Source organism: Pogona vitticeps, chromosome 4 (assembly GCF_051106095.1).
Source record: "Pogona vitticeps strain Pit_001003342236 chromosome 4, PviZW2.1, whole genome shotgun sequence".
Taxonomy (NCBI): domain Eukaryota; kingdom Metazoa; phylum Chordata; class Lepidosauria; order Squamata; family Agamidae; genus Pogona; species Pogona vitticeps.
This window is the reverse complement of record NC_135786.1, coordinates 88,889,543-88,910,285: the sequence shown is the minus strand read 5'-3', so window position 1 is coordinate 88,910,285 and position 20,743 is coordinate 88,889,543. Positions and strand designations below refer to the sequence as shown.

The window sequence follows — 20,743 nt, the reverse complement described above, 5'->3', positions numbered from 1 at the left end:
GTGATGGAAGTTTTACTTTGCTTCTTTCCTCTATTTTACACAATACTGTGGGAACTGCTGATTAAAAAACAATTAGAAAAGACTGGGAAGGAACAAGTTTTATCACCCACCGAATTTGGCTTAGAAAAGCAATAGTCCAATGCCTTTTGACATATACCTTCACTAAAATGTGGAACTCTCATAATTAGAAAGCTAGATGGGTATCATCTATAAGTTAGACACTCCTATTTTTGGGAAATTATTTTTAAAATTTAGAGACCGATGATGTAGTGGAGCGAAGCCTCAGGACTGTCTAAAAACTTCATTGCTACTTAGGACAAGACATTATCTACCATCCCTAAACTCAAAAGCAATCCCAGGAATGGTATGTTGGTGTAAGCTGTCCCTGTTGCAGTGCAACATATTTGAAAGTGGTGTGGTCTTGCGTAGGCAATTAAGGGCCATTGATTTTATAAAAGATCTCCTTCCCATTTGTTAATATAGACCAGTCCAACTGCCTGTATTTTTGGATTCTCCTTGTGGCAGCCAGCTCTAGGGGCTGTCACAACAAGTAGCAGCACTTCCAAACTGCCCCTAATAAATATCACTATGGATTTAATTCATGATGTAGTTTCCTATTAATTTTAATAAGTTACAGGTGTTTTTGAAATTAAGCAGCTCCTGCTGAAGGACAAAGTACTGTATTTAAAGCTTAGCAAATATAGCACTTATATAAGGCCAAGAACTAGTATGGAGGGCTAGTTCTCTTTTCCCTCCCCTCTTGCAAGGTGGTAGTGGGGAAAAATCATCACCTTAAATACTTTCTCACATGGTCATGTCTTTTTAGTGCCCCCCCCCCAGCTCTATACAGCCCATCACCATTAGAACCACTTTTTATTGTATGATATGCCTCCAGTTTCAAGAGTGTTTTACCCCAGGCAAGAATACTAGTTAAATATGTTCCATTGTATATTCATAGCTCCATCAGTCCTTCTCCAATTTAGCACATCAAAGCAAAGGCTTCATCACTTGCATGTGGATTATGCTAACATGAGTGACATTTGTAATCTTATAGGTCTGCAACTTAAGAAATGCTTTTAAGCTTGCTATTAAATAGGTAGCTGTGCTTTAAGATCCAGTCGTATAATAGTTTATTTAAAGTCTTTAATGAACTTCAGCCTTTTCATCGCAAAATGCCACACTATATTACTTACTGAAAATTATTAGCCATCATCTTAGTACTTCTAGGTTATATTAGACAACTGTAAACCTGGCATGTACAGCTTTAACAGCAGCAGGATGATCGCTTATATAAGGAAAGAATGAATTTTAAAGGGATATATGCAACAGCACTAATACAGGGGCTTTATACTCCTGTGCCTTAGATCTCCTTGAAGGAACTCAGACTGCATAATTTCCAGAACTTTTAACAGCTCAGACATTTTAGGAGAATGTGGTCAGGAACCATCTAAAATTGCTTTTGTACTTTACTGTTTGCACTTTAGAATTTGACCCGGAACCATTTTCATATACAAGTTCAGAAAATTCTTGTTTAGCAGTTAAGAGAATTCCAAATTCCTGGGCATATAGAGGTGTAGCACTGTGAAATATTCATAAACTGCTGCTTATCTCTGTAGCTTGAGAGGAATACATGAAACCGTTCCAGGATCACCCTCAGCTCACATTCACTCACTCCCAAAACTTCCCGTTTTGAGGCAAACTGTTACATGTTGGCAAAATTAAAAGTGAGAGAAAAGAAGAAAAACAAGGACAAAATATTGTGGCACTTTAACAGGTTTTGTTTCATTCTGAGCTTCTATGGATCAAGAACCACTTCTCAAGACATATGGGCTGAAATCCTATTCAGCAGGCTCTGCTTGCACAATGGGAATGTCATCATTGGTTGTGGCAGATTGCTTAAAGGCTTTGTTTGGTGACCTTGGTGTGTAGCGACTACATCATATTGTTTGCAAGCTGTATGCACCCAAAATCACAAAAGGAAACCTTTAATCATAGGCAATCTGCTATTGCCAATGTCATTCCCATTCGGCAGGCAGAACTGTGCTGTAAAATTTCAGCCATGTGTGCGCTCATACTGTGTCCTCTGCATTTATCCTCCCCATGGGGATATGTATAGATACAAAATATATAGTAGAAGCAGTCCATGTGTCTGAAGAAGTGGATCTTGATCCACGAAAGCTCTCACTGCAAATCGGTTATTGTTCAAGTGTTGCAATATTATCTCCTTGGTTTGTTCCACGGTTTTCCCTCTTCAGTTTTGCCAATATGTTGCAACAGACTAGCACAACAATGTATTTACAAATTGCTGTTACGTCATCATTTTACACCATAGTCAGAAACTATTATTCCCCAGTTTAGATGTTAAAGGAAACTATGGCTGCTACAAAGACAGATGTCAAGGAGATAACAGACGAAGTCCGACAAGATGCCCAAAGCTTAAGTGATGGTGAATCTTCCTTTGGAAACGTGTCTGAAAACCAGTTGGTCCAATGTGAAAACTGAAACCCCAAAAAATACAGTTGCCATTTAAATATGTATTTTTAAAATTTAAATGTTGAAGGTTTTCTTTTTCAATTTTTTAAGAGTTTACTAAAAATAGTCTTCCTGTATTTTAATACTGGGAACTGAAAGATATACAATACATCTACTGTTTTCCTAGCAAGCAGCTAAAAGTTGGGTATTTCTCACTTCAGATTACCATTTCCCTGCAATACATTTAGAACATCAAATTTCTCTGTGCTTTCTCAGCTTCCCTGGATCAGGATCAGACAGCACTACCTCACAGGCAGATTGATATCAGACACCACCACAAGATCCTCCCTCAGACGAGGAAGTTACACGTCTACTACACAGTTCCTTCATAGAAACCTCAGATATCTTTTTAACTGTCCCCTCTCAGGAAATGTCTGAAATTCAGAACTGGGCGTATACCTTCCATCCAGACATCCACCAGTGTTCAGAACAATCCAAGTTATTTCCAGAATGAAAAATTATTCTGTATTTGCTAACCACAGCACAGACATTCCCATACGGCGCATCTGAATGCTGTTCCAGGAAACAAGCCATTTCCCTATTTCATTTGATGCCATTTTGAGCGTCCTCATTACAGATTTGTTCAGTGTGTGCATTTTGGTCATGCTGGACATCCAGTTCACTTTCCCACAATGTAACAAGCAGACATTTTACAGCTGCCTCTCCTGCCCCATAGGAATCCATAGTTTGACAGTGCAGTTTAGGGAAAATATTTATTCACACCAAAACTGAGACACTTTAAAGCAAAAGTCCAAACTTGCCTCTCCACACCCGCCAGAAATCATTTATGAATGCCTTGGATACTTGCATTTCACCTCACCTCTGTACTTGAACTGCAAATCCTCCACATTCTCTCAAATGGGAACCATTTATGTATGTGAAAATTTAGGTGAAAGCCCATCCTAATTAATATCCGGTCACAAGCTAGTGAATTTTCCCTCAAGTATTTCCAGTTTCTATAGCTTATTGTCTAAAATGCTCATGTGTGATCTCAGTTACACAAGGTTTATGTATAGCTTGCAACACACTTGCCTTGAATCTTGTACACCATCCAGTACTCCCCATCTCTACTGATATGCAGTGTTGTGTGTCAGGCTATAAGAGTTTTGCTTGCATCTCACCCTCTTTTCCTGACAACCTGTTTTCCTAGATATGATCCTTGAATTCAGACAGAATGGATTATCCACAGCAAAGCAGAAAATAAACACTCCCATTTCCTCCAGTTACCACATTTAGATGACTGAGAGAACAAAATCAACTACCTTAAAGGCTTAAGTAATGAAACTCCCATTAGCTGAACTACCCCACACTGGCTGAAATCCTGTTGTGTAACTCCACCTGTGCAGTGGGAATGACATGGGTCAGCAGTGCCACTGCAGTGCTGTTGATTAAAGACTTCCTTGTGTGATTCCAGTATGTGTACAGGGTTGCAGACCATATGACAAAGTCAGGTGCGCTCTGAAATCACAAGAGGATGCTTCTGATCAATGGCTAGCTGCTGCTGCTGCTGACTTCCATTCCTATTTGGCAGGGTAGACATCATCCAAGAGAATTTTAGCCATTGCTTTTAACATCTATACCTTCACCAAAAGTGACTCATTATGTAGAATCCTGTTGGGATGCATTCTTTATTGCCATAACTGTTAAAAAGAAATAAAGCCAAATTAAATAATTAAAGGCGCTACGAAAAGTGACAGTTACACAGCATTTCATTTCTTGGCAAAACTTTGCCACTTTGTACTGAAGTCCAAACTCTATTAAGCGTGTTTTCATTTTAAATTTTTATTATTTAAATACACCATACTAGAGCAAATGTCTCTGAAAGTATCACAAATAAAAGATTTTTTTCCTCTTCATTCAGCAAATTAGGAGTAGATGAAAATTTCTACACAGTAGCTGCTATGAGCTTGTTTTTTTTTTCCTTTTCCTTTTTTGTGTCATGGGAAGTAGCAACATTAGGACAAAACACACTTACATGCATACATACATTGTATTTTACAGAGATACAATAAAAGTGTTTGTGATAGAATATCACAAGAACCCCACCTTTCCTTTACCTCATATTTGAGTTCTGAAACACATTTCCTTACAACACTTAAATATACAAAGAGCAAAGAGAATGTTGTTAAGGTAAAACACAGGGTACAAATTCTGGCCAGTGCCCTGCTAACTGTTAATGAGGGTAGAAAGCAGACTTGAAAGCTTATTTTAATTAGCTTCATTAGTCATTTTCCCCCCACCCCTCCCTACCCAAAGTTGTTCTCCTCTGGTTTCGTTGGTTTTCATTTTTTTTCTTTCTTTTTTTCTACAGTCTCCCATTAGCCCAGATTCACGGAGTCCTTAATGTTCATCTTCAGTCATTTTAATACACCAATAAATGTGGGAAGGGCAACCAAGAGTAAAGAAGGTGCAATGGCATGGAGCTGGCATTGACGCTAGCTACAAAGGTGACTTGTCTACTGGAGACATGGGATCCATCTGTGATGAACAAAGTTTGAGATGAAGGCACGCATTCTGCAGTACTCTGACCTTTTAGCAGACCTGCAAGAAATAAAAAGGGGCATTCTTAGCTAAAATGCTTGATTTGAGTTGAACGTGACTGCTTCCACCTTCTCCTTATTCACTTATTTTATTAAATTAGTTTCCAACTGTGACTCGATTAAAGGTTTTTCTGCAATACTCATCCAAGTCCCTAAAGAGTTCAAATTGGAAAACAGACCACAAAAAATATTTTCTGTAGTTTTGAAAGCAAGATGTCCTTTCACAAAGGAGGAAAACAAACAAAAGCTTCTGTTGTTTCTGTTTTTGTTTTTCTTTTACAAAAGATACATTTCACTTCAACGGGAATGAAATGACATGCCTTGCCTTTAAAATACCAAGTAAAAGGATTTTCTAAATTAGGAAAAATTCTGACTAAAGCAAATAAGATACCCTCCCTTAGGCAACGCTAGTTAACATGCTGCACAGCACAAAAGCTAAATATAGACATTTTGGAATATTTTCCTCCCATTTAAAATTCCTCATCTGCTATGTTAGTTAATGTTACATAAACTCTGTAATATATGAAGTCAAACATGTGCCTCCACAGTGATGTGTTAATGAATTGTGATAATTAAAAATGCCTAGCTAGACAGAAAGCTAACTTCCACAGATAAAGGAGAAACGATCGACAGTTTTCAAATGCAATCTGTTTGCAATTACCAAAATGAAATAATATATTAGATTTTTATGGTTTTTAAATGGCATTTTGAGTTTCCTAGGAAGTTTTTTTTTTACCCTTTCTCTAAGTTACTAAAAGCCTGAGGTCTATTAGTAACTGCAACCCCCCACTTTCAAGCTAATTAAAGTGGTGGAAGCTTGGAGGTTTAATTCCCCAGAGCTGATGCTCAGTGTGAGAAAGGTAATTTGTCTGTCCAGAACAAAGATTAGGGAGCAGCCAGCAAGCATATTTAATAAATGAGCATCAAGTGTCCTCTACTATGGACACAGACAATACCAATTATGTAAGTACAAGGGAATTGTTGAGCGATATGTAAACCAGAAGATTCTCTGCAAGAGACAGAATAGCAAAACGTAATCCAACTCATGCTTTATTTAAAAGTATAGGAGATGAAGCCAAGTCAATGTTCTGATCACTATGATTGAAAGAAAAGGTGTACCTTGTAAAAAAAAAAGGAAGGAGATTGTGTGTTGGGGAGAGAGACGACTAGGATCAAGTATACCATCACAAGAAAATAGTAAGAGCTGTAGAGGAAGCTCCCCAGGTAAAAAGGGATGCTCCACAAAGATATGCTTTTGTAGCCTGTCTTTGGAAACACTGAATATATAATACTGCATGGAATGCCTGCCTTATGTAAGAAAACACACTGGAACCATCTGCTTTAGACCCATTATCTGACCCACACACATAGAGAAACTAACTGGAAACAGAGTAAACCAGTGAGACTCAATCCATTAGCCTACAGACGATCTTGCTAATGCTCTATTATTAATCTTCTATAAAAAGAGGATAAACCAGAATATGGCCTATGTGCTTTCAATACTTTAAGATACTGGGTGCGACACTGGGGCTTTCTCTTGCATTTATTAAAATGGCAACATCTGTGTCAGGTACTGTACACAGCACAGGACAGAAGTGGTCAATTACTGTCCCAATGCCTCGCAAATTCTAACAAAAAGGGCAAAAGAAGATGGCACTTGCTGAGAGTGTAGAGGCTGGTACAAGTCCTGTAGCACAAATATAACCAACAGCATCATTTGGCAAGAACTTCCAGTGTGCCAGCGGGATAAGCCTGCCAAACGATGAACCAAATGCAGCAGCGAACGCTTAGTTCTTCCCCCAAAAAGACCCTAGATATGTAATGGCAAAGGAAGCACAAACTGCCTGACACTGGAATCATAGGCACCTACAGCCAGGAAAGCTGGGCTTAGCCTATACTGTACTACCATGCTCCTCAAACTTTATTTGTGAAAGTATCATGTCACCCACCAGACCAAACAAGTTTCCTTCCATCCATTTTTTTCTGCTCAACACTTTTCTACCCATCTCTTAAAAAAAAATAAAATAGCAATTAACAGCCACAGAGGAAGTAACACCTTCCTTTTAGCAAACTCTTCCTCCACAGTGGGCGACAGATCAAATGGCAGCTTTGTGATTCCTGGATACTGACTCCCATTTTGCTTTTCTCCTCATCTTTCTACCTCTGACTGCCAGCATGGCTAGACTACTGCTGAAGCACAAGTCAAACTGAGGAGGAGGGGGAAGCTACCAAGAATATTCAGCTTTCACAAACTCACAAGTGGATAAACTTACAATACTGAACTAGTAGGAGAAAATTCATAAGAGCCCTTTCCTGCATCTGCACTACTTCAAAACGTAACTATGAAATATGTGGCAACTTTCAACAACATTTTTAATTGTACAATATCTATCCAGAGACAAAGTTCCTGATCTCCTGAATGTATTTTATCCTCTAAAGGTAGCCAACATTTATATTCTCTTCAATACTGCAGAATTCATGAGTTACCCCAAGGGCGGTAGGCTTTTTTTTCTTTTCAAAAAAGACTTTATCTTCAAAATTCTTACTAACAGATAAATGTTATTTTTTGCTATCTGTAGTACAGACATTAATGAAGTTCCTATTGTAAATCCATAAAGAATTACCAAGTGAAGTGTGCACTTTGTTTCAATGCAATAACTCAGTGCTGTGTGATTGCCTGGGTTAATGATGAAAAAGTCAAATATACTATCAGAGCTGATGGAAAAATCCATCACCAATTTGAAATTAAAATTCATCTGTGGTCAATAAGATTTAATATCCATGCAAGTGGCGCTGTAAAGAGTAAATGAATCAATGTCATCAATACATAATCAGTATGAAATATGATGCGAATAAAATTATGTGCAAGACTTGTGCATTCAGTGTTTTCTAGACCAGTGTGGAATGAACAGTCCCTTAACTGAAGGCTGACAGTAATTATTATAAATTAGGCATAACAGTTATCAAAATGCACTCACTTGCATAGCAGCTACGGGAGTTATTAGGGAGATTAAAATAGATCTAAGAACTGTCCAGTTCCAGCAAAGGTACAAGACAACTGTTGATCAAAATTGTTTCCTCTCCTTATGTGAGTAAACTGTATTAGATCATCATAGGCATCCTTCAGTCTTGAGAGACTATGGTAACATGCTCTGAATCGAGGAGTGTCCTCTCCAGAGCATGAAGCCCGGGTAAGGTAATATGGAGGATAGGCTGTTACCCAAGCAGCAGATCCCCCCTCTCCACATTGCTGAAATGGTCCAATGGAAAGGCAATTTTTTAGCACCAAAATCTAACATAACACATATGACTGAATGGATCCAACAGGAAGCAAAAGCTCTTTTCAAAAATGCAAACATCTTAGGTTACTGAACTAAAACAAAGACAAGTATTTCTCTAATACTAAAGCAATGCCCTCAGAGAGCATTACTAGAGAGCATATCCAAATCCATGACGCTACAGCTGTGCACATGCACATTTTCCAGAGACTAGTGCGTGCCCACAATAGCCAGACAAATGGCAAAAACATGCTCGTTGCTCAATTTGTACAGGATGGCCTCACGCTGAACCAGTCACTGTACAACTAAGAACCACTTCCATGTTTAGAGTTGCATCCTGTTAAGTACATTCAGTTAGATGAAATCATTTGAAAAGGTATCTGGCATGAGGCTGAAAAGAAAATATCTCGGTTCCGTTCTAATAAGGCCTACAAGCAATTTTTCAGTATTCACCTTCTGGTCTGGCAGTAGTGGATTGCTCTGAAGTGAATTCAAATGGCCGTTGATGAGAGCTGTAGGTCTATCATGTTCACAGAATAAACTGCCATTGATGTAGTGAAACCTGTCTCCGGGGACCAGGCGGTTCCGGCAGGTAGAGCATGTAAAACACTGAAATTGATGAACAAAGCAAGGTTAAATTTTGGAGTTAAAATGGCAAAGAACTGTACACCTTGGTGACAACAAAAGGGTTAGATTGGTTTGTCCAAATACAGAAGGTTGCACCTGTTGGAACACCAGTCATGTTTTCAGAAAGGCAACACGACTAATCCCTGGGACTTCACAGGCACCGCAGGAAGTTGTTTTATTTATCACTAAGCCCAGGCATGAATTCAGATGACATGCCCATTATATTCAAATGCACATATAGAAGCCCAGAATCAGTATGGGGAGGGGTTAAGTCCTCAAAAGACAGGCTTTCCTACCTTAAGATGATAGACATTCCCTTGTGCTCTCATAACCAGCTCACTAGCAGGAATTGACTGCCCACAGGCACTGCAAGCGCCACTGTTTCCAAATAACCTGAAACAAGAAGTGGATACTTGTGACTTTCTTTTCCCCCTGTGAGAGGTTTGCAAAATAAAGAAGCCAGCAAAGGCCCAGCTGTAAAGAAAGTGGCCATTTCAACTTGTTAAAATTGTCCGCGAGAACTTGTTTACATGCTTTGGAGGCAATTGTGGGAAAGATGCAACACGAGCCAAAGAAGTACCTCGTCCCTCTGCAGGACCTGAATGCACAGGATCTTATGAAATACTGAACTTGCATGTAGCAACGCAAGCCAATTCTCTGCAACACTCTTTATCAGATTACTGGGTTTGTCATAAAAAAAAGAGAGAGAGAGAGAGAGAGAGAGAATTCATGACTAGGGTTTAAATGCATTGTGTCCTTGAAATTATATGAAGAACTTTTTTGTACTTTAATCATATCTTGAGAGATGAGTCATCAAAAGGGTTAAGAGGATTTGATTGTATATCTAAGGCGACATCATGCTCAGTGTATTGAAACTCCAGTAAACCTCCATCAGGGCAGAGTTTCCATTAGAAACTCTCGGCTATCCAGGTTGATATATAATGTGTATGGGTTAACCTTTTCAATCATGGTGTCAACACTTTAGATTTGCCTCTGCTCATCTCTTTCATCCTAACCTTCTCTCTCTCTCTTGATAATGAAATGCTTGCTCCAACTTCCCTCTATCTGCTCCTGAGTCCACAATTTAGATTACTTCATCTCTGCTAGCAACAAACTGAATAAAATTTCGATTTGAGCAGAAAGTAATTTACCGGGATCTGGACCCATTTGTCATCATATCTCTCTGGGTGTTTGCTGTATCACTGCAGTTTTCCTATGCAATCAAATGAGACCACAACATCTGCCATGGGGGGGGGGGGGGAGAGAGAGAGAGCAGAGGAAAAGCAGAGAAAGAGAGGAGGGGGAGACAGTCTGAAGGAAAATATACACAGTTCATCTAATGCATTGAAAGGCATCAGTTATACAACTGAGATCATACCTTAAATGAATATTAATTTCCATGTTTACAGGGTGTGCTTTTTAATCTATTTTTCTACAGCTCCTCACTGAATTCACTGTATTTATAACAATGAATCTATAACCATCTGCACTGGGTCCAGAACAGGAAGAATATGAACTAGCTGGCAGGTTTAATCCAACCCACCCCTCCAGCATACGAAAAAGAAAGCACTGGAAGTTACAACATGAATGAATCAGTACCATAACAAAGATTAATTATTGTCATTGCCCTCCCCCCCCCCCCGTGTTTAAGTCATGAAATTGTGAATCTGTATCAGTCTGGAAGATCCATTTTCTACAGAAAAAGCTGTAATATGAATGTTTGTTGCATGCCTCTGTATCAAGGAGAGAGCGAGGAAAAAAAATAATTGCTTTGAGTTTTCCAGAATCAGTGCTTGCAGAGGGAGGCTTGTCATGTTCAAACTACTAATTTGCTGTCGCCACTTTATTGAAAATAGCCTGTAAGTTGTTATTAAATGTATCGACTGAACGACAGGGAGAGTAGTAAAACTGCCCCTTAAGATGGCTTTTAATAGGAAGCCTGAGAAACAAATTTTGCAGCAGCATCGATTTGAAGAGTTCAATCAAAACTCCATTTCAAAACTAATTAGTCTGAGATCCGCAACATACTGACACTTTCTTGTGAGTCAGAATGGGTACAAAGGGAAAGCTGAACTAATACACTGCCAAGACCTCTCGTCTAAAAAGGACCGAACTGTTTAGAAAACTGGAGAGAAGCTATTTTAGTATTTGCTCAATTGGGAGAATGACTTCAGAGTATTTACAATAACCACTGTGGCTGCACTGCCAACTTCACTGTGAATATTATCCCTCTCCCTCCCCAGCCCATCTTCATAATCATCATCAATGGATGTTGATCCTTTTCTTTTTTAAAGTCATTTAAAGAGGCAGAGAAACAAGGGGCTACTTGTAGAACTGTGACCGAAGTGGCAACGGAAATTGCAACACAAGATTTGTAAACGTGACAAAAGGGAAGCCTCGTGGCTCAATGAATGCTCTCTTCCTTGAAAAGTATGTACACGCACACGCACATGTACACCTCTTTAGAAAGCCACGAAGACAGAAAAACTCTTTCACATCTCCTGCGGATGAGGAGAGGGATCCAAGCACACCAAACTACTAAGAAGCATTTTTTAACCATTCTCGTTCCACTGAGTCTCACCACTTCATAAAGCATGAGCATAAAGCATTTGCACCTGAAATCAGAAGTAAGAACATACTGTATTCTAATCACTGTCACAGTCAAAACTGTAATCCACAAAGCTAACCGCACATCTATACAAAACCTACAGTGACAATCATTTCTTTTTTTAAAAAAAAAATCATCTTTTTAGGAAGTGGAAAATTTAAGAGACTCTATAGATATTTGCTAGTTTAAAGGTTAGTTAAGTACTAAATGAAGTAGCCAGACTTCATCCACTATATTAAGGTATAACTGTGCTTTATTTTACTTCTCTCCTAATGGGAATATTTTTAGTTTGTTGAGCAGAAGCTTGAGATAATTTTTCTTTCAAGGAGGAGAACAATGACTATCCTCTTACTGAAAAGTTGTTTTTACATGGGTTCTGGGAGAGAAGAAAGTTAATTAGCTAATCAGGGAGACTGTCCAGGACAGTATTTAATTTAAAAGGCTGGAGGCTTTAGGTGCTCAATTAAGTAGCTATCGGTCTCAGACTGGACTTTAATGGGCTCTTTTCTCTTTAGCTCCAGCATTGGGGAGAGATACCCCAGGTCAGGCTAATTAAAGCCAGGGGACTCTTTAATTGCGATGACAGAAGTGGTTTCAGTTTCCTCTCTTTGGGTCTTGGAGTCCAAGGAGGTTGTTAATATTTCAACATTTGGGCAACATAATCAATCACCACCATTGAGATGTTGCATATATGGATGAAAGGAAGGTTCTACATCTTATAGCATTAGGCAGTGCTGCTTTAAAATTAGCCTACTTCTCTCAATCCACATTGTCAGAACTTTAAAGAGCCAGTGGGATGATGTGGGAACCAGATAATGAGAATAAATAGGCATTTTTATGCTTCCTGCTTAATTTTTTTTTCAAATGAACTACAAAAACATAATGCACAAAAATGTATTGTGAGGGCTGAAACAATACTGTAAGGCAGGTGTGTGTGTGTGTGACTGGATTGTCAGACTAGACACGGAGTTCCTTTTGTTATTTCCGCATGACAAGGAACGAACTGGTACTCATATAAACCCAGACTTCCAATCTGAAAGAACTGCCTATCCAAAGCTTCTGACCCAGGAGCAATTGGTTTTCCAGCAGATTTTCCAATACTAGATCCATGTTCTGGACCAGCTGAACCAAATGTAACAACAGCTACATAGACGATTATGCCTGGAGCCAAGTCCATTAAACATACTTCAGCATAACTACAGCCCAAGCACCTTAAAAGCATCAGAAGCTATTGATACTTAAAAGGGGGAGGAAGGCGGCTGTGCAAGTGCTGCATTAGAGAGCAGGGAAGAGGGGAAAAAAACCAGCCAAATTATGCTTGGTTAATTCAGAGTAACAGATCTGCCCCCAAGTGAATTGGAGGCCTTGAATTAATTCTGTTATGACAAATCAAGATAAACGTTCCCCCTAAATTGCATGCGATTTAATTAATTTTTGAGATCCTGGATTTTTTTTTCCAAGCTAATAGTTCACATGCTCCTGTGCTGTCATTGTGCTTGAGTGGGCAGACTTCAAAGTGATATTAAATAACCAACTATTAGATTTACCTAGCACGTCCTATTGGAAAAATGCCATTTAATTACCTAGCCTGTTCAATTAAAGGGACAGCATTCCCTGAATATAGCAGCTTGCTGTTGATTACCAGAAAAAATGAACTCACAGCTCCCTCACTTTTCTTCACTCCTCAAATAGCTCGTAACGTTCTGCAGCCAGCCACGTGAATGGCAACAAGACGCAAGGAGAAAGGAGAGCATCTTTTGCCTGTTGGGAGTGGAGATCCAGTGCCTTCCCTGACATGTTAAGAGGCAGCCCCAGAACCATCAGGAGGTATTGGGTAGGGGCCCCAATGAACTGCCTCTTCTACCCACAATCCAGACTGTTTAATTTGGGCTTTAATAAAATATGACCACCCACTTTGTCTCTCTTCCTCACCCATAAAAAAAAACAGAACCAAACTCATCCTCTTCCTCCAGACTAGACATACAGATCCACACAATCATATTAAACAGACATTTGTACAGAATTAGTTCTCAAGCACCTCTAGCCCTTTAAGAACAGCCTATTCTGCTCTCTCTCTCTCCCCCCCCCTCCATTTCCAAACCCACCCCAGCCAATTCTCTCTTGCTCTCTCCAAGGCCAATTTTGTTAATTAAATGTTTTGTTTGCGACACAGCTCTCATTCATTTCGGACACGTCATTCCAGGCAGATCTAAGCCAGGGACGAGATCTCATTAGATAAAAACCTATCAGAACTAAGAGAAAATGGAGGAGACACTAATTAAAGCTCTTAATTGTGCAGATTCCCTGCCACACTGCTGCTTTATCTAGAATCTCATGGCTGGGAGTGCTGCCCATCAACCTCCTCCCTCCCCCACCCCGCCAAAAAAAAAAAAATCTCACTGTCAGTTTCCTTAGGGTAGTACTGTTTCTGAGTTCAGGGGCCAGAGAAAAGTCAGTGGACTTCCATGTCCTCACCCACACCCCTCACACCCACACACCCAGTTAGTGAAGTCTCTAGCAGTCCTTAGATCGGGCCAAACTGGTTTTATGAAGCCACAACTCAGACATGTTTAAAATATCCCTTGGTTTCAAAAGGAGCAGGAATGTCTCTGTGGTCCTATTACGGTCTTAAAACATCCAGTTCTTTTCACTTCAGAGGCTGGATAATCAATCCTCCTCTCAGCTTAATAAAACCATCATACTGTAACCCTGAGATCTAAGGGTGGTAGGGGGTGGGGATCTTTGTAAGCAACCTAAAGGAACACATCAGGACTTTGGAAAAGTCTCCTCTCTCCCCCTTCCTAGCCCAACCACAATAAAAACTATGAACGTACCTTGCAGAATGCTCATAAAATGGTAGAACCTTGTTTGCCTGCATATTAGAACACCCAGCAGCCTATTTCATCAGGGTCGCAGATGGACATGCTTCAAGTTTACAAGCCTAGGCCCATTGACCTTTATTCTATGGAATGGATAGGGTTCCAGAAGCAAATACTATCATGGGTATGTCTTGGATTTTCATTTTATTGGGCGAAATATTTAGATCTACTGCAAAGTTAGGATGGTGAAACAAAATCAGTTCAAATTTACCATCAGATAAAGCACTCTATTTATAACAGCCCCTACTAGGATTGTAATAAGTTTTGGCCACACAAAAACCTAAGGCAGAGATTCCAATAAGCCAGTCTGAACTTGCCTTAGGGGTACAGTAGGCAACTTCTCTTTTTAATTAGTAGTGATCAGAAGAGGTTTGTTTGATGGTTTTAGTAGAGAGACGAAATCTGTACTGTTCATTGAATCTGAACAGTAGTGTCAATTTTTCCACTTCAAACAAACCTCTTTTTCTAACTGTTCTGCTCTATTTAATTAGAATTCTGTCTCGCTTATGCAGTTGCTTCGGACAGGGATCAAGAATGTATCTATGTGAGTTTGCACAAACTGATTTCTGAGCATTTACTTAAAAATTCCAGACACTCAGCAAAATTAATGTTACAATTCCTTGAAAACTTTCAATAGCTATTTTGTTTTCTGCATTATATTTAGCTGATTAAAGGTATCAGTATTAAAAAGGACAGCAAATACATAGCCCCCCCCCAAAAAAAACAAGAGACCATTTGGTATTACTTTTTAAAAACAGAACTGCCTTTAAAAGCAGTACAGAGTATTGGGAATTCAACACAGCACTACATACAGCTGCTCAACAGTCACAAAGAAGTTCCACCCAAAAGATGCTCAGAATGTGTATAACCACATATTTGAGGTAGGCATTCAAGGAAAATATTTCAACCACTAAACTAGTTCCTCCTCCCTCCCCACTTCAGTAACTGGAACACTTCTTCAAATATATACTGCAAAGTGTGACGATCAAGACTATACTGCCAACACCCCATGTGCCTTCGCTTCACATGCTTTTTATACCAAAAAGGTGGGAGAGGGCTGTTTAATTACTGATTGCTGAACTAGAACACCTCCTCAAAGCATTCATGTGCATCAGTCTATCAAGTCATTTACTCAAATTAAATGTGTAATCCTTCAAAATGCCTCCTTTCAAAATGAGTTTAAAGGAGCTCGAGTTCACCTGAAAAGATCCAATAGGCACCTGACCTCTTAAGTTCTTTCCATTAATTGCTCCAAAGCTAGGTTGAAAAAGAGAAAAGATAACCATTTTCTAATGCAATGTGGAGAAGAGGAAGAATAGTTGATATAATTAGAATTATTTAAGCATTCATCCCTCTATAAATGTTTTTCCCTCGCCACTGAAAGATTAAGCCTGAAAAGAACAGAAAACATCACTATCGGGTTGTGCATGCACACATTTTTGTACTAGAGGCACCCATGGCCCTTCAAATGCTTAATATGGAGAAAAAGTCACTTCCTTCCAATATATAGGTATTAGAGAAAGTAATTACACAATACCTCACATACAAAAAGTTTAATTTTTTTTTTTGCCAGAGCCCTAGTTAACTCTACGCTTGTTTTTCCACCTAAACAAAACTTCTGCCCCACCACGAGAACAGCCTTTGCCAGTAAAGTGTGTCTGGAAGCAGAATTGGTCTTTAAAGTTCAGGAGCACCTCAGAAGTTTCATCCACTTACATCCTGCTTCACGCCACCTAGTTCAATACCCCCAAAAGTGACATGGGAAAGGAGGTGCTTCACTAAATCAGCCTCTTAGTTGTGAACAACCACCTGCAGCCAGTGCTGTTTACACACACACACACACACAAACAAACAAACACAGAGGCAAACCAGCCTACCTTCCCTCTGCCCCTCTCACCTGATGTAGTCGTTTCTGCACAAGATCATGCCACTCTTCGTATAGCAGGATGTACCAATTTCTCCCAGCTGGGCCTGGCAACAGGAACACTTCAGGCATCGGCTGTGCCAATAGCTATCCATGGCATACAGCAAGAAGCGGTCAGCAATCTTGCCCCCACAACCTGCACATCTCTTCCATGAGAGGGAGCCACTGGTGACTGGGGGCGGCTGGGAGCTGCTGCCGGGGTTCACCATGGTCTGGACAGGAAAGCGCGGGGGGGGGGGGGAGAGAGAGAGGAGAGAAAGAGAGAAGAGAGGGTTAACAGTGAGGCCAGGAGACCTTGCATCCTGTCCATCTAATGCAGCACTATGTGGAGGGCGATGGAGAGAAGGAAAGCGTATAGCCACTTGTTTACTTTTGAGTCTTTGTTCTGGGTTAATTAGCTGCCTCCCCTTCCAAGTTGGCCAGCGGTGCCCAATGACAGTTTTAGCAGTACTCCCTGTCAAACTTCGAATGACCCCCACTTTGTTTGCTGCCAGGAAAGTACACACACCTGGAGTCACACAGTCTACATGGCCCTCCCAGATATAAATTGTTGGGGCCCACAACAGTAAAAACAGGGAAGGGCTGAAAAGCAGCTGGGATTACAAGCCGCAGTGCCTGACCACAACTCTTGGGAAGTGCAGCTGTGCTTCACAAGCTAGGAACAGTTCTGGGGATTGGTTCAATACAAGAGAGGCAAGCAGAAGTGCTAGAGAAAACCTGGGGAGAAGTTGTGAAACTGGTTTTTCAAGGTCTCCTTTTTCATGCCATTGTTATCTGCAGGGGCCTCAACCATGATTGTCTTAATTTATTTATTTTTTCTGACAAAGATCAAATGAAGTTGAGGTCCCTTTTCCAAAAGGCACTTTACCGAATAATAATAGATCACTAGACTTTAAGAAGCCTGTTAACTTCCTATACAAACACAATCTACTTTTGTCTCACTAATCTGCCCTTGATCAGCAATTTAAATGCTAAACGCTTTGTTGCCCCCCAAAAAGTTTCTCAGCAAGAGCAAAAAGGCACAGAACAATCAAGTGTGCCCCACTCAGGAAACAGGCAGCATAGCCGCCTCTAAAAGTATTGTGGGCTTCTTCTTCTTTTTTTAACAAACACATGCAAACTGAGAAGTGTGTTTGTCACTTCCTAATAAATACTTTATAAAAGCAGAGCACTAGGGGGATTAATAATGGAACCGATTCATAAAGCTTACTTCAAAAACCAAATGATTTGCCCCTATTTACAGCCCAACGGACTAATGCCCTTTCACTCACTTGTACTATAAAAAGATCAAGTTATTTACCGCCTATTTAACAGTATGTTTTGCCTTTGTCCTGTGCAACTCAAGACAGTTTGGCTATTCACTCAGACCCATACTTCTGAGGAGAAAGAAAGGGGGCAAACTTTTTCCTAGCACTTGCCCAACTTGGTTACAAGATCAGCAGCTTCTAGCTCCTTAAAAAAGGTCTTTTTTTAAAAAAAAATGAACAAAACAGGATTTCCTTGAAAATAACTCCTGATCATATGGTTCAGTTGACCACACAATAAAACAGACTGAGAACTGCACCAATTAAGACTGTAACTAAAAACCTGGAGACTTGGGAAAGAGAACCACTCTAAAAGCCATTAGCATTGCATTTCTCTGAATGCATCATATACCTTTATGTAAATTGATTTCTGATGCATTTAACTCACAGAATGGCCTTTTGTTATCATTTCCAGCAATATGAATCTGCATTTCTTACTTACAGATTTCAAATAAGATAAACTCACTTCAGATCTTTCCAGGACCAAAGAACCCTACAAACCTACCCCCACCCACTACTGCCTTTGTTGAAAGGTAAATATTATATATAAAGGAAACGTTACACTGACAGAAGCATCTAGTAACCCCATTAAGCTAAAGCTCTTAAGGACAAGCAATACCTTAATGCTGATTAAATCTAAAAGAGATGAATCAAGAGGACTGACCAGAAAGTGACTCCCTTGATAACTAAGGACGGGCCCTCATCAAGTTTCATTTGGAGTTGGGGGAGGGGGGGAGGTGCCAGAGAAAGAGAAGAAGGAAAGCTTTTAACTTAAATAGGCTTACTCTGGTAATTACACAGCCAAGCAATTTAGGTCCTGGAACACAGGCTACGAAACAAAAAGGAGAGCTGGCAGCTAGAGGCAAAACACACACACACACACACACACACACACACACACACACACACACACACACACACACACACACACACACACACACACACACACCCCACCCTCCTTTTAACAACGTCCCTGGTGATTTTAATGGAGACCAAGGGAGGGACAAAACGGGAGAGCTTGCAATTTGTAGCACACACTAAAAAAAGGGGGGGCGCTTAATTCACGGCTCGTTTTTAATTAGCTTGATTCGTCAGATTTCTCTTAAACCCAAAAATAGGGGGAGGAGAAGGAGAACAGAGGAAAACGCCTCACTTGAGGGACTTTTCCCTCCTCCCCCCCTTTCCTAGCCTGCCACTGTTTCAAAATAGTGTTTGTTACAAAGAAAGAGAGCGCTCGGTGCTCCCACCTCCCCGGCGGCCCGCAGGCACAAGAACCGGGCAAAGGCGGGCGGGGGAAGAACCCGCGCGGGCCACTCGCTCGCTCGCCCGCCTTCGGGACCGCTAAGCGGCCGGAGAGCGGCTGCCACCGCCGCCGCCGGGCTCCCGGGAGTTCCGAGCCACCCCCAGCCCTGCGCAGCGCTCGGTCCCAAAGGAGGGGGTCTCGTCGCGCTGACTTCCGACGCCGGACCGGAGCGCGGCGGCGGCGGAGAGCGAGGGCTCGGGCGGCGGAGGGGGGTGAGTGGGAGCCCGGCCGAGGAAACCACCACCGAGGAAAGCAAAGCCGGCTCCGCCCGCGCCTTACCTGTTTCCCCTCTATGGTGCAAGAGGCCGTGGATAACGTGGCGGAGGCGTCTGGGAGCTCTCCTCGGGAGAGACCGGGGGGGGGGCTTCCTCGCCAGCAAGGGCGCAGAAACGAGGCGGACTTCGGGCGCTGGGAAGCCACCGAGGACCCTCCCGCCGCAGCAGCAAATCAGGAGGGCGACCGGAGCGCTGTGGCGGCGGCGGCGGCGGCGGCGGAGCAGGGCGGGCGGAGGGGGAGAGAGAGGGTGTCCGGGAAACGTCCCCTTTTAGTCCTTCAGTGTTTCTTCGCCGCCGCCTCCTTCCTCGTTCCTCCTCCCGCTTCCCCTCGAGGGGAGCTGCAGAGAGCTCAAGGGCTGCAAAACGCCAGCACGGGCGCCGCAATCGCTGGGCTTAAGTTTTGGCAGATGCGGCCGCACTTCGGAGCGCGGCTTCCCCTCCCCAGCAGCAGAAGCAGCAGCAGCACCAGTGCCGCCGCCGCCACCACCTCCTTCTTCTTCCTCCTCCTCCCCTTGCAGGGCTCGGGCGGCTTCCAAAGGCTCCTCGCTAGAAACCACCCGTCCTGGGAAAAGTCCTGCGAGGGAGTGGTGACGGAGCGACGGAAAGGGCTGGCGTCGTTTTCCCGGGCGGCGGCGGCGGCGAGGGCGGCTCTCTTGGCCAACCTCCTCCTTCCCGGTGTGGCGGCGGCGGCGGTTCCTCCGGCCGAGGCTTCCGCGGAGCTGGCGAGGCGGCTAGCGGGCGGCGGCGGCGGGACGCGTCAGGAGGCCCCTCTCTCTCTCCCTCTCTCTCGCGAGCGCCCTCGGTGCCTCTCCGCTTCCCTCTTCCCCATGTGTTACTGACAGAGCAAAATCCCAACTACTCCGCAGCTCGGCCCCCCGCGTCACGGCGCCTCGGCCAATCTTCCCGCCGCTTGTTCAGGCGGAATAATAAAACCTTCCAATCCCGAGGAAGACAAAGGAATGAGTGAAAGGGAGGGAAGGAGGGAGATATTGATGAAGGGGGGGGGGAGAGAGAGCGGGTGGAGGATGAGGAGCGCGTAGCCGGGAGGGCGAGTGGGTGGAAGCGCGCAGGGAGGGAGAACCTCCCAGTCAAGTCGGGTCGGAAGCGAAGCTCCGCAGCAGCCGGACCTCGAGGGAATAAGGAGGGGCTGGGGGGGGGCTGCCGACTCCCCTTCCCACTTCCCTCAACTCCTCGGTGGGGACCGGAGAGACCTTCTCCCGGCCCCTGTGGTCGCGACGCCAAACTCGAAGCCGAGAGGTTTTACTTTTCTCCTCCTCCATCCAGTTCGGGCCTCCAGCCCAGCGCGCCCTTACGAAGGTGTAAGCCGCCGCCGCCCCCCTCCCAACCCTTTCCCGGTACTTCAGAGGAGGGTCCTGCCGCTTGACCGCAAGCGGCGAGACGTGGCGGAGTGGCATTGCTTTGTAGGATCTGATCGGCATCACACACACACACACACCCGCGCACCCCCCGCTT

General features: G+C 42.5%; 1 protein-coding gene across 1 annotated transcript; it reads right to left on the bottom strand.

Moving 5' to 3' along the window:
• Positions 1-4,298: 4,298 nt before the first annotated feature.
• LMO4 (LIM domain only 4) lies at positions 4,299-19,438 on the bottom strand. Its single transcript, XM_072997908.2, has 5 exons — positions 19,275-19,438; positions 16,362-16,600; positions 9,274-9,370; positions 8,804-8,959; positions 4,299-5,073 (listed from the first exon to the last, which is right to left on the bottom strand). The coding sequence occupies exons 2-5, from the start codon at positions 16,595-16,597 to the stop codon at positions 5,065-5,067; spliced, it is 498 nt and encodes a 165-aa protein (XP_072854009.1). The 5' UTR covers positions 16,598-16,600; positions 19,275-19,438; the 3' UTR covers positions 4,299-5,064.
• Positions 19,439-20,743: the final 1,305 nt, after the last annotated feature.

Bases quoted from the DNA above. Each gene is read 5' to 3' on its own strand.
- LMO4 (XM_072997908.2), bottom strand. From the start codon at position 16,597: ATGGTGAACCCCGGCAGCAGCTCCCAGCCGCCCCCAGTCACCAGTGGC. The intron at 9,371-16,361 runs GTGAGAGGGGCA...TTCTTGTTTCAG, and splicing joins TGCAGAAACGACTACATCAG to GTTATTTGGAAACAGTGGCG. The intron at 8,960-9,273 runs GTAGGAAAGCCT...CATCAATTTCAG, and splicing joins GGAATGTCTATCATCTTAAG to TGTTTTACATGCTCTACCTG.